This window comes from Sander lucioperca, chromosome 13, assembly GCF_008315115.2.
Source record: "Sander lucioperca isolate FBNREF2018 chromosome 13, SLUC_FBN_1.2, whole genome shotgun sequence".
In the NCBI taxonomy this organism is placed as follows: Eukaryota; Metazoa; Chordata; class Actinopteri; order Perciformes; family Percidae; genus Sander; species Sander lucioperca.
The window spans coordinates 14,162,465-14,176,299 of NC_050185.1; the positions used below are offsets into that span (position 1 = coordinate 14,162,465).

General features: G+C 41.3%; 1 protein-coding gene across 2 annotated transcripts; it reads right to left on the bottom strand.

Annotated features, from left to right (window-relative positions):
* Positions 1–1,288: 1,288 nt before the first annotated feature.
* On the bottom strand, positions 1,289–13,176 carry slc43a2b (solute carrier family 43 member 2b). 2 transcript variants are annotated; one of them, XM_031320249.2, is made up of 15 exons: positions 13,035–13,176; positions 11,720–12,042; positions 9,174–9,468; positions 8,932–8,987; positions 8,743–8,819; positions 6,537–6,629; positions 6,139–6,272; positions 5,276–5,472; positions 5,028–5,171; positions 4,834–4,851; positions 4,055–4,187; positions 3,728–3,860; positions 3,285–3,358; positions 2,961–3,084; positions 1,289–2,788 (listed from the first exon to the last, which is right to left on the bottom strand). In XM_031320249.2, the coding sequence occupies exons 2-15, from the start codon at positions 11,877–11,879 to the stop codon at positions 2,627–2,629; spliced, it is 1,800 nt and encodes a 599-aa protein (XP_031176109.1). In that variant the 5' UTR covers positions 11,880–12,042; positions 13,035–13,176; the 3' UTR covers positions 1,289–2,626. The 2 variants fall into 2 exon arrangements, with proteins under 2 accessions (XP_031176109.1, XP_035846677.1); XM_035990784.1 differs by lacking the exon at positions 4,834–4,851.
* Positions 13,177–13,835: the final 659 nt, after the last annotated feature.

The following is a 13,835-nucleotide window of genomic DNA, read 5'->3' on the forward strand; positions in this document are numbered from 1 at the left end:
AGAAAAATGAGAGTGTGACGAGAACATCTGGTGGAAAAACTGTTCATAATTTTATAAGATTACAGTAATTTCACCTCTAACCAAGCTTCATGAGGGACATGGAGTCAGGAGACACCTGTTCTTAAACACTGTTGTTAAAGCAAATTAGCATTTTGCATGTGCATACTTTCTGGATAAATACGAAATATGCTTTATATGAAAAATGTTATACAGAACTGTGTGTGTTGAAAGCAGAAATCAGTCTCAGTGGCTATATTTTGGCAGGTTAGGTTTACTAAATGTTTGAGATATGAGTTTCTGTTCTTGTCAGTTTTAAATGCTGGTTTTTGAGTATAAAAAAATCAGTAAAACTTGACTATAATTTTGTTCAGACAACAGACTTCAATTCAATCAGCTGACAAAAATGTACCTTCATTCAGTGTAATGGCCCTCAAAGACATGCTGCCAATACTGACCTCTGCTGGTTGGTTGCATTACAACCTAAAAACTCCGTCAGCTGGAAATTAGTTTCATATTTGTTTTTTGCTTTTCTGAATTTATGTATTTAGAATTTTGAAAAGGGTCCGTTTCAGAAACAGAAAAAAGTCATACATCCATAATAATTTTCCTGCCAATGAAAAAAGCAAGCAAACCATGTACTAGAGAACTGGGTGAAGAGAATGTGAGTAATAAATAGCCACAGTTTCTGTGACCAGGTAAGAATTACACAGATACAGAGACATATAATGTAGCCTAGTGAGCAATGAAAAAACATGAGCAAGAGATCAACTCATCTTTATTAACCCCCACAAATTCTTCCATAGGAACACCTGCACAACAGTCATCTCTACGTTATCTTCAACGGTAGAAGAAGAGCTTTATGCGAACAACAAAGTATACGATCAGACATGAGTCATTGTCAGCACAGCACAATTTAAATACATGATGAAATGTATTATGGAAAGGGAGTGTAAAATGAAATAAATACACAAATGAGGGTAGGAGGAGCTCAACATGAAAGTGGGACTATTTCTCTAGAGAGGCACCAGGAGAGAAGTGCTGAAATAAGCTGATCTGTGTGAAATTTAAAAGGGGTTAACAGGATATAAAGTGCTAAAAAGTAGGAAGACACACTTTTAATACCGACTTTAAGATAAGGCACCTGAATCATCATGATTTTATGAATACACTTAAAAGGGATACTTTGCCATTTTAAAACCAGCTCTGTGTCATCTTTGTGTGGACATTTTGTTTAGATGAACGGTGTTTGGCTTCCCTCCGTAGATTCCAGTGCACAGAAAAGCGGAGCAGTAGAGTTCTGGGCAGACCTCCATGACGTGTGTCGTGTCATCCGGCGGATCTCTGAAGACCTCTGCTGCTCTGCTCCGGGGGGAGCTACGTGCACTGGCACCCCAAGGGAAGCCAAACACTGTTCATCTAAACACACTGCCCACACTGTCATGACACAGAGCTAGATTTAAATCAGCAAAATATCTCTTTAATGGAGAACATGATGTATAAATAGTATACCATGTAATGCAAAGGGGACAACTTTCACTGATACAGTATGTGTAAAAAGCTCAATAGAACATGCTGCCCAATGAACAAATCTCTTTTACATAAAGGTATATTGAAAAGGCACCGCTGGTAAACTTAAAAAAAAATATAAAAAGAAAACTAAAGAAAGCAGGAAATAAAAAAAATACTCTAAACATATATGAACATTTTGCTTTTAGCAAAACACACCTGTTTGATGTCCCTCTTACAGAATACAGCCCATTAAAACACTGACATTATCCAATACTTCAGTATATTCTAAGCTACAGTAGTTTCATAATATAAGATGTTAAAAAAAAACAAAAAAATCAAGTCCCATAATTAATCCTAATGAATCTCTTTTTCTACTCGCCCGAGAAACATCAACAATAAGGCTCTTCTCTCCTCCCTGTCGCTTATTTAGTCCACACTTACCTTACACCATCTATCAAAAAAAATCCAGCTGATGAATAGATAGGTAGCACCATGGTATGTCATTTGCAATCAGGATGATTTGAAGTCAATATATTAAACAAAAATGTCTGATAAAATTGGAATCACTCACTAATAATGGTGAGGTTGTTTGTGAAAGTGTTTAGCAGTCTTGCCAGTGTCCCAGGGGGATATTCATGAGCTAAACACACTCTTCTGTTAATTTCTCTTCTCATATGGGGAATTTTAAAGCAGTCTTATGTGGAATGGACCCTGCACTTTGCAATGTGCAGCCCAGAGAGGAGGGAATATAAAGAGAAGTCAGAGGATTTGGGGGAATGCAGAGGGCTTGTGCCTCTTTCCTTTCACAGTCTTTTCCTCTTGTTTTTTCTTTTTCCCTCCATGTTTCACTTTCCGCCTCAGCGACTGTCAAACTGATTCCTTTCTGTGACAACGGCAGCATCAGCTGTTTATCTTGGTGGGATTTTGGAAAATGGATGTGGCAGTTTGTGTGTGTACCAATTACAGAGTTTAAATGTGATATTCTAAATAGTTAAGATTTCAGTTGTTCTTTTGCATGCCTATGTATGCACGCACGTATTACTGGATTGCAATGTTTCACAGTAAAAAAAAATCTTTCTTCATCCTCTGCTATCCATTTCTCTTCATTTACGTTTCTTTAGACATAGGCCTCAGGAATGTCGGAGCAATTGATTTTGAAATAGATCTTAGCGTTGTCCTCCCTCTGCTGTTGCTGTCTGTAGAGCGTCCGTCTGTAGCAGATTAGATAGAGAGGCAACAAGAAGCCCAGCATACTGAGAGCTAAGAGTCCAATATTAACCTGGGGGACAACACCAGAATTAGCCATGCCTGAAGGTTTAATTTGTGAAAGTTGTTCAGTGTGTGTGTGTGTGTGTGTGTGTGTGTGTGTGTGTGTGTGTGTGTGTGTGTGTGTGTGTATGTGTGTGTGTGTGTGTGTGTGTGTGTGTGTGTGTGTGTGTGTGCATTCATACCCAGAATGGGTCTCCCTGTAGGGGTCCCATCATAGCCAGAAACAGGGGTTGCTGCAGCAGAGCAAACACAGCACTGACCAGAGACTGCATGCCTGTTAGACTGCCAAACTGGGAGGAGGGATACCTGCAGAGACGGACACGGTAAATTTAGTTTTCAGTTTGATCATCCACATACAGAAGACAAAGGTTATGATGATGGTGATGGTGTGTGTGTGTGTGTGTGTGTGTGTGTGTGTGTGTGTGTGTGTGTGTGTGTGTGTGTGTGTGTGTGTGTGTGTGTGTGTGTCTGTGTCTGAGAGGTTAGAGAGACACACTGTGACTTACACAGCAGCATATAGGCCGCCAACAGCAGAGTGAATGAATCCTCTCACCACAGTGTGTAAGACAAATGACACAATCTGAGGAAAAATGAAAGTAAAAGAGATCAATAGTCATAATCATTTTGGTCATTCAGTCAGTTGGTTTATGAGGGTCCTAAAGCATAATTTAACATTTAACAGTTAGCCTTAGCTTAGCATAAAGACTGAAAACAGGGGGAAACAGCTAACCTGGCTCTGTTCAAAGGTAAATCGACCTACCAGACCCTGTAAGGCTCACTAACTAACATTTATTTTTGTATATGTTTGTAATCTTTACCCAGTCTATGCTAAGCTAACATTACAAATGTTTAAATAAGGTTATAAAATGACATGCTAGCAAGTCTGTTGTCTCTCTGAAGCACTTTGAAGGCCTGTGTGTATCTCTGACAACTGAAGTGGACCACCCACCTGCACGGGGAGATTGGGCACTAGACAGGTGATCCCAAATCCCACTAAAAGGAGGTTTGTGAGGACGAACGCTCGCAAGGCATTGGTCACCTTCTGGGTCTTTTTATCTCTGCGCTTTTTCTTTATCTCCCCCCTAGCAGTCAAAATCAGAAAAAAGAAAGAGAGATCAGATTACACAGGCACTGATATTGCACTCTAAACTCTATTTCACAATAAAGGTTAATTTCTTGGTTCTATTCGTCACACTGGCAAATAAACATTACAGTAATGTCTGAACCTATAAATGGGAAGGAGTTAAGGCAGTCTAAAAAGAACACGTTGACTCACTTGCTGCAGGGCTCCTTTTCCTCCTCTCCGTCATCACAGTCCTTCAGCTTCCAGTCCATGATCTGACCAATCACAGGAGTAGTCATCAGGCAAAGCAGCTGCAGCATGCCGAAGATGGAGGAGTACAGACTCACTGAGTGAGGCGTTGAGGACAAAAAGGTTGTAAAAAAAGAGAGATTCCAATGAATATTAGACATTGAGAAAAAAATAAGAAAGGGGAGGTTAAAGGATAAAAATAAGACAGAGATGAAGGGTTTCTACCTGGTTAATGACTCTGACGGTACAGTTCATTATTAGGATTAATAATTAACTGTACCATCATAGAGCCATATCGAAACAACAGTGGATACGGAGAAAGCAACTGTTCAAAAGTCAATTTGATGCCATTATGAGGGGCTTTATGGTCAGGGGACTAATGATAAATGAGTAGTGAGTCATGTGAAACTGCTCATATCATATGACGTAAGCTCTTTGCTGGTGCTGAAGTGCAAAGTTAGTTAATGAGTACAAGAAAATGGTACCTGGTGGTTTCAGATTAAAGCTGAATGACAGCTGAAGGACATGGACATTGTCCAGGTTATGGACATGGACAACAGGCAAGGTCAAATGAAATAATAGCACTAGCTATGACAAAAGCCAGAGAGTAGTGGTAGTGGATTTAGTACAGTATTGCGATGGTAAACCCACACAAAACTAGAGGTTAAATTCTAATTGTAGTCATCTTGAGAGTTAACAGCCTAATGCTTCAGTAATCTACTGATACAACTATAAGCTCTTACCGACTTCCATTCTCTCCACTGAAATTTAAATAAAAACCACATAAATCCAGCGGCTTTGAAGCCATGAATCACAGTTATACAGTATAAGACACAGAAACTTGATTCATAGTAAAGAAAACAAAATCAACAAGTGCTCATGTTTGTCTACACACAGAGAGACAGAAAGTTACTAGAAAAAATGCAGAACCACAGACCTGTGTTGAGGTCTCCATCACTGAGTGACTCCAGGACGCTGTTCATGGCTCCCATGTAGAACAAGAGACGGAGCTGAGTGATAGACATGGTCAACAGACTGAGCATGAAGATCGGGCTGATGATGGTTTTGAAGAATGACTGGGCTGCAGGGGACAAAACAGAGGTAAACAACACGCATTAGAGTGAGAAGCATAACAATGGGGGGGGGGGGGGGGGGCAAGGAGTTGGCTGAATTCTGGACTCTTACACTCGTCGTTTGGCTTGCATTCCATTTCCAGGTCCATTGTGGACAGGCAGAACTTGTTTCCGTCATTAGTGGCCAGCTCCATCTGCTTGAGGTTGTTGCCCACACTGAGACGACGGCCTACTGTGGTCACTTGTTGGTAGAACTGCTTTCCTGTGATTTTATGGTCAAAGCCCAGCCAGCTGAACTTGATCTTTACACTGAGAAAGTAGAAGAGGAGAGAGGGATGAAAGGGAGAAAAAAAGAATGGGAGTAGAGGACAGCGGGTGAGGAAGGACAGATGGAAGTTAAGTGACAAGGGAGGGGGTCATAGTGAAAGAGAAAAGTGTTAAAATATCATAAACAGAAAATGGTGACACACAGGAAACATCCATATCCTATTTGTCTTGAATCAGTCTAATGGAAAAGTTTTTCGCTGAACAAGCAAGGCATTCTAATTAACAACAGGATTTACTACGGTGATGAGTGCAAGTGTGATCATCAGCAGATAGACTTTAACCTGGCGGATTACACCGCACATTTTTACACATAGGCTATTACATAATTATTCGTCAAACAGTGACATTGATGTTGAGTACTCCATATACTTTGAAACATAATAGAGACTTCTATTACTTTATTAGTCCAGTTTTGTTTCTAAAACACATATCACTGTGTAGTGCAATGCAGTGCATACTGTGACATTTGGAATAACACCATACTGCACCTACATACAGTATAAGTGAGCATATATTTGTAAATGTGGGATTTTTACCGTGAATTGTATCTGTGTTACATTGTGTGTGTGTGTGTGTGTGTGTGTGTGTGTGTGTGTGTGTGTGTGTGTGTGTGTGTGTGTGTGTGTGTGTGTGTGTGTGTGTGCTCACCTGTAGTCCATGTCGTCTGGTCCTGGGAACGGCTCCAGTGGCCAGTTGAAGAAGCAGTTTAAGAAGACCAGTCCAGCACAGGCAGCCCACACCACCAGGATAGTGATGAAAGATATGTTAAGGTCATAGATCACCTGTGCACATCAGAACATGACGAATAAATACAAAAAAACAGAGGAAACACCTGAAATCAGAATGCACTGGTAGAAGCTAAATGTGGTTGCACAGTGCGTTTAAGAGTTATGTCAGTTTATGTAAAATATAAGAATTTCGCAAACAGTTCTTGGAAAGCAGTATGAAATGACAAAAAACAAAAGATTTATAGGGGGAGAGGTGAAAAAAACAGTTTACATCAGTGTCGGTGCAGGTGTGTGGCAGGGTGATTCAGTGTTTGTTACCTTGACACCAGGGAAGGTGACAGCAGAGGAGGCATAGGAGCCAATCATCAGGGCGATGAAGGTGGAACGGAGGTCTCCAAACATGTTAGGGAGCTAGAGGGAAAGAGAAAGAGAGTAGAAAAGAGACATTATAAGTCCTTATTGTAATCTAGAATCAAGCTATTGCACAAACTTGCAAGCAATTTGAAATATGATTTATACATATGTAATGATATATTCCATTGTGTATATAACTACAAAGGTTACAGTGTAGCTGCTCTAAGACAGATTGGGGACACCATAAGGATGGTGCCTACTGACACCGGGGTCAGAGTGGACACTGGGAACCAATTTGCAGGCAGACATCAGAGAAAATAAGACACAAAAAAGTGTGTTGAACACCGATAAAAGCAATATAAAACAGCATCACATAACAGACACACAGCTGTCCAACACACAACACAAACGCAGGGCTGCAGAGACGAGGTGACTGAGGTGAGGTGACATTTTCTCTGGCCTTTTACATGCTTTACTCCTGTTTAAGGACAGAGAAAAGAGAGCTGGGAGGGAAAACAGGAGACAGTGGGTGGCAAAACATCCAAATACAAAGGCATTCACAAGCTACTCTGTTTTCAAGAGACTGAACAACAACAAGCACATCCAATTACATAAGACTGGGGAAGCTGAGGAAGAGGCATGTGTTTGTCTTTGTACTTAATTGAGAAAGTATGCATATTGAAGCACCCAGTATCTCCCAGCAATATCACCAGGACAACTTAGACAACTGTTCTAATAGATTTTTTAAACATTAGAGATACATTTGCAGCTGCTGGACAAACCTAAATGGGAAAGGTGACCTGACAACTGCATTTGGCAAGGAGCCAGTGGTGGCCGCTGAATGTTAGACCTCTCAGCTGAGAATGAATGCCTGTAGGTCTGAGGTGCAGTCATGTTCAAGGAGTCAAGGAGCAGCGTAGAGTCTAATGATTAACCCAACAATGAGGCTTTCAAGTATAGTATATCAGGATGTGAAGGAGATGGAGTGAAAGGTAGTGTAAGTGGAAATTTTGGTTTTATGCAACTCTGGGGGCCTCTATTACCAAAGAGCAAACAAAGCTATAAATTACAGTTTTACTATATCACTGACATTCAGGCCAGGAGCAACTAATGAGAAATTTAGGTAGATGCAACAAATACCACGAAGGAGATGTACATCACAGTAACAGCCTGTGGTGGTATAGAAAAGGGGCATTTACTGGGAGATTTACTGGAATAGAGCCCCTCTCTGGTGAACAGCATCACCATGGTACAGCCCTGGACTCCTGTGTGAGTCGCCGTAAAGCTGAACTGATGACGGGGGGGGGGGGGGGAATCAAGAACAGCAGTAAGAATGCAAAGGAATGATGAGAGGTTGAGACTGTGAATCCTAAAGAGCATCAGTTGTTGCTCTGTCCGTGTATATCTTTGGCTCTGTGGCTCAATTTTAAAGGGCAAAGTTGCTGATTTTACACATCGAAAGTCTGTTTACAGATCTTGGGGAGTACTACTGCATATGTAAAACAAAAGTTGTATAAAGCATTTTGTGGCTCCAAAAGAGGCTGCAAGAAATCTGATAAATTACCTGACCACCCAGAATGGGAGATTCTGATGATTATGTTTCTGATTGTTATTCTTCCTTTTTACAAATTTGAGCTGTGGCTCTACTTTGCAGCCTCAGTGACACTGTCTTCCTACATAGTTGTGCTTGAGTACATTAGTTTGCAAATATTAATTTGTGATGAGTGTCTTTCTGTGCATGTACATTACAGTGAGTGCATGTGTTTGTGTTTAAACAAGAAAGACAGGGAAATGAGCAGCTCACACGCTCAAACAGTTGCTATGATGTTCTTGCTAAAGCACAATTATAGATGCAGTGGAAAGTGATAATGAGCCATCGAGTCACTCCCTTTCTCTCTCCCCCACCTTAATAAACCCCCACCTTCCTTCTGCTAGGAACACTGAGTGCAGTGTAAGAAGCCAAAAAAACAACAACCAGAATGCCAAACAAGATGGGAGGGAGAGAGTAAGCAGGCGAGAAGCCAGCAAACTATTATAACAGAGCAGTAACAGCGAGACAAAGACCTGTAAAGACAGAAAATAATATACATATAGACAAATATTATGCGGCAGGTGCAAAACCTCTGCAGCAGGAGGATTACAAAGCACACACAACCATGCACACACTTACTGTGAGAGAGGTGAAGGTCATGCACATGCCCCCAAAGCCATTGAAAGTCAGGGCAATGAAGATAAGGACAGAGAGTTCTGCAAATGACACAGAGGTTAGCTCAAGACAACAACCACTACAACAACGACTAATGATTATTGTCTTCAAATACAATGCAAAAAAGGAAACATAAGCACTCTTCGGGCTTACCATTTGGATTGTAGGCTCCATAAGCAATGAGTAGACAGGACAATCCAAAACACGTGCTGAAAATAAATGATGATGACTATTTAAGTTGCAGCTTATCTCTGCCATTTTTGTCTGGGTTCTTAAGGGATTTTACCTGTACATATTTCCAAAACAATTGAATGTGAATAGAATTTTGTTCACAGAATTGAAAATAAATAACATCACATAGTTAGTCTGGATGATTTTTTCTCTCCTTTGCTTACCTTCCCAGCAGTCGTAGCTTGCGAGGCCCATATTTATCCATGACGATCCCCAGTGGCAGGGTGATGGCCGAGAGCAGGAAGGAGCCCACTGTAAACGCCAGGTTCAGCATCTCATCCTGTTCTTTACAAATCAGCCAGCCGTTCATCCTCAGGGACCCATCCATAGGAATCAGGGGCTTCATCTCCACTCCGTCTCCCAGACCAACCATGCCACCCTCATTTTCATAGTAGTCTGCATAGTCATCGGGTTTTGGCGTTGCCAGGAGTTGGGACAGATTGTAGCTGGAACTGTTGCCTGAAGAACATGATGAAAGTAGGTAGAAGATGGGATGTTAGATACTTTTTGGAGTCTGACAGACTCTGAAAGAGGCCAAGACATGGCAGTCAGGCAAGTCTTATTTAGTCTTACTGATACACAAACACATTGTCCATAAAGTTGAGTGGTGTGAATAATCATATGACTGTGTAAGGTTGAGTTCAGCTGTGCTATCCTGTACATGGTTGAATGTATAGGGAGCCATGGCTTTTGCCACAGAACCTGGCATAAGTATAACTAGAAACCTATGTATAACATCATATTGGGGGCAGAAGCAAAACATGCACAGTTTAGACCCACAGAAAGATAAAAATGTACCTACTTGCCTCAACTGAGATGCTATTCGGATTTTATTAGTGAGTTGGAATGCCAAAGCTAAAAAGTGATAAGATGGAACTGGCAATAAACTTCACATTATTATCAGAACCTTCACATAGATAATGTGAAAAGGTACAAAAGTCCTGAGAAGTCCATGTAAGGGAGGAAGGGAAGCAGCAGTTTGGGAATTTATTATTCATGTGGGCGGATGTTTTCTGGATTACACGCCCTTACACCTCTATGGTATCAGCCACTCGTTGTCTTTGTAGTCACGTGAGGCAAGTATGTGCATGGAATCCCTTTGTGACACCATGATGTTCTTCATAGCAAAGTGCCAAAGTGTACTTCAGGAAAGCTTAGTTGCATGAGTTCCAAGAAGATTTGATTGGGCAGGATGCTGCAAAATTAACAGCTTGTGAAGGCCTTGGTTTCCCCTTCATGATGACCCGCTGACTTAACCACATAAAATCAAGCTTTAACCATTCCTCAAATATCACTGCTGCATGTGCACAAAAGCCTAATCTACGCTGCATCATCGTCATCTTTTTTTACTGTCAACCCCACCAGTGGTCTGATTTCTACCGTTCATCACTTTTCTATCAGTCGGCTTCTCTCTCCCTGTCCTTTTATCAGTGGACTTTCAACTTCCATATTACCAGCCATAAAATCTGTCCCTCTATGACATGTCACATGCCTGAAAAGAGCTGAGCTGGTTCTGCTGTCCTCTCCCTCTTATATTATTAGAACAAGATAAGACAGCTTTGGCAGCACTCCAGGAAGTAACCTATAGTCGTGGATGGTCAATTGTTACCTCAGTGGCGAGTCTGCGTCTGTGCCGACACACAAACATTTTTACGATCCTATAAACGTGACTGGAATTAGCCTTGATTAATTAAATTAGGCTACTAGTGATGCTAAATAAGCCTAAAGATAAAACAAGACAAAGTTGCATCACTTGCAAATGAAGATTGATAGAAAGACAGTGCCAACCACTAGAAATTGGAAAAACATCCTTCTTCAAATCACAGGTCAGATAACTCAATTGTGTAAACTCCCTAGGAGATATTGTGGCTACTAGTGAGAGAGAAAAACAGAATCCAACCAATATTTAAGTTTCTGTGGGATTAGCAGGGTTCCCCACAGCCAGGACATGGGGGAAGACACAGTGCACATAAGGTCCAAAGGATAAGTGTGGCCTGATTCCTTTCTCACATTCCCTTGTGCTTACTCTCTTCTATAATAACCTGACAGGGCCCATTGTGTGAATCAATTCCACCTTTGTACTTAAAAACACAAAGCACCTGACTGACTTTGCTCAAGGTGAGGGTAGGGGAGAAAAAGAGAAGATGAAGGGGTGAGGGAAAAGGACAGCTGATTCAGTCCGTCATTGGTTAATCAGATCCCTCTCAATCAGTCTTCTGCTGTGTCTTCAATTTGGAGTTGCTTAGAGTTAAAGCTCTCGAAGGGGCAATGCTATACTGGAGTTTATGAGACACTGGAGTCTCTTACTCTTTAACTTTGGACCACTTTGTCAGCCTGCAACCATGCTCTCACTTTAATTTAACTGATCATGTTTAATCTCCTGAGTCCCTTAAAAACAGTCCATGCCCCCCTCAGAGAAAACACTTTTTCTTCCTAAAGAAAGGAAGAGGCAAAAAGGCAGCAGTGTTAAGTTACATGTCTTGATTAAAACCTTGCACCCCCCTTTGCCCGACCTCTAGTGTCCACAGACTGACTGTCAGTGCACCTTTTATCACTAATCCTTATTTTAACAGTATTATTATTATATATTGTACTGCATTTCAAGGAGAAAGAGTTCTGCTCTATAACCTCATAAAAGTTGTGGAAAGTATAATGAAACAAATGACAGATAAGTAATGAGACAGTGACAGAAAGTACAGTGGTGACTCACCCTCCTCGTTGCAAAGGTAAGAGTAGAAGCCTTCTGACTTGAGCATGATGAGGAGCGATCCCCATCCCAAAAGCACGGCAGAGAACAGCAGATTTTCAATGATGGAAGTCACTGCCATCCACCAGCGCCTAGCGAACGCTGTGGCCAGGGTCGGAGGCATGGTTGAGGGAGAGAAATTACAGGCAGAGAGGGGCAAAGAACCAGAGGAGAGAAATGTAGAGGGTAGAGAGAGAGAGAACAAAAGAGAGACCAATGAAGAGGAAAGAAAAGCGCACAGAGCCTCCCTGACTGACGCTCAGGTTGAAGGATCACTGATCACTTATCTGTGAAGAGAGAGCCACAAGAGGAAGGGGGAGGTTTTATAGTTAGCCTATCACTGTAGTTACTTAGGAAAGGAAGGGTCAGTTTTTTAAGATCACAAGCTAAAAGCACTTATCTCTAAACCTAACTGCAGATAAATGGTTGCAGTGTAGGACATAAAGAGAAAATGGACCTGTGATATCTGAACACACGCACTTTTGTTTCATAACTTTTTATTTAATTGAAAGTCTCCCTTTTCATTTAACACAGATGAGAGGTAATGGCAGTTGCTCTTAAGAACTAACTAGTAGTAACAATGAACAGCAAATTACTAACTCTCTTTCTTCTAGTACACAGATCCTTGCATCACTCTACTGTAGGGGCAAAGACCTTACATCACATTATAGGCACTAATAATGATAATAATAATAATAAGAAGAAGCATCCATCGTGACATTACAGAGATTTTACTGTTTGGTGGAAAAACTGGTTCAAACTGGACAGAAAAAATGGGGCTGTCTCACTGCTCCCACACCCCATGGCCCCTCTCTCTTTACACACAACCCCAAAAAATGTCCTCTCAGGCCCGTCCAACCGCAACTTTCATCTGCAATTACTGTGGAGCATCCAAACATAAAGGAGCTGCCAGGCAAACAATAAACGAATCAGGTCCCACAGCCAACCCCCCCCTCTCTCTCTTTTCCCCCTCCACACACACACACACACACACACACACACACACACACGCACACACACACACACACAGCACGTACAATACATACAATACTACATAGTGTACTGTACATGCACTCACACAATCTACTCTACCAGTAAGATATAGTTGCAGAGTTGGCTGTAGATCTCATCAAAAACAGATAAGAAAGAGACCAATCAGAGTTGGCTTGTTTTCTGTACATCTGTTGTAAAGTAATTGAATTACAGTTCTCTACAATGCAATAGGTTAAAAGGTAAATTCCAGATATAACATGTCCAGGCAAATGACAAACTTCCTTACCTGTCCAGGCTGTAAGCAGCACCATCCAGCTTCAAGCAAATGAGCAGTTATCTGTGAAAAGCCACGTTTATATAGCCTACTCAGGCGGTCTTCACATGGTGTCCCCTATCGACCATTGCCTGTCTGATGTCTGCACCTCGGCCAACCAGCACTCAACAACCTTGTCTAGAGGCTTTTATATTTCTATAATAATAATAATAATAATAATAATAATAGCGGAGCCAGTTTCTAGACATAGGTACTATTTTCCTTAAAAGTGCTTTAATGATACAGCTGCAATTCTGTATTAGCTATGTAAGAATGACAATGCTTTGATTTCATCAAAAGCATTGTGCAATGGGAGGTCCGAAAGGATTAATCAAGTCAAACAAAGTCTGGTTGAAAAACATAATGGATTTCTGCAGATAAGGATGCATAGCAGCTATCAACAGGTGTCTGGATCAATAGCTGGTATTGATAGAGTGCAGGAGTCAGACTGGAGAGGCGACTCCCCTGTTTCAGTTGTTGCGTAAAGTGTTTACTCATGTTTACTGTGTTGAATCCGGTGTTTACCGGGATAGGAGGTTAAAGTCTGTACACAAACCCTGAAGGAAGCCGTTGGCTGATTTACCACAATGCGTCCATAAACGATTGAATTAGGTCATTTATGGTTAGTGATGTGACACATTATTATTTAAACATGCTGCAGTCATTTCTCAACATCTTGCACAGATTGAATCCTTGTTGCTGCATTGACGTGATGACAAATTTGCATGACCAATAATGTGCCTGCTAACGATGGCTGTAGGGCTACATAACGCA

Coding starts and splice junctions, on each gene's coding strand:
- slc43a2b (XM_031320249.2), bottom strand. CDS start 11,879: ATGCCTCCGACCCTGGCCACAGCGTTCGCTAGGCGCTGGTGGATGGCA. Junction 3,085..3,284: donor GGCGGCCTATATGCTGCTGT/GTAAGTCACAGT, acceptor CCGTCTCTGCAG/GTATCCCTCCTCCCAGTTTG. Junction 2,789..2,960: donor TACAGGGAGACCCATTCTGG/GTATGAATGCAC, acceptor GTTGTCCCCCAG/GTTAATATTGGACTCTTAGC.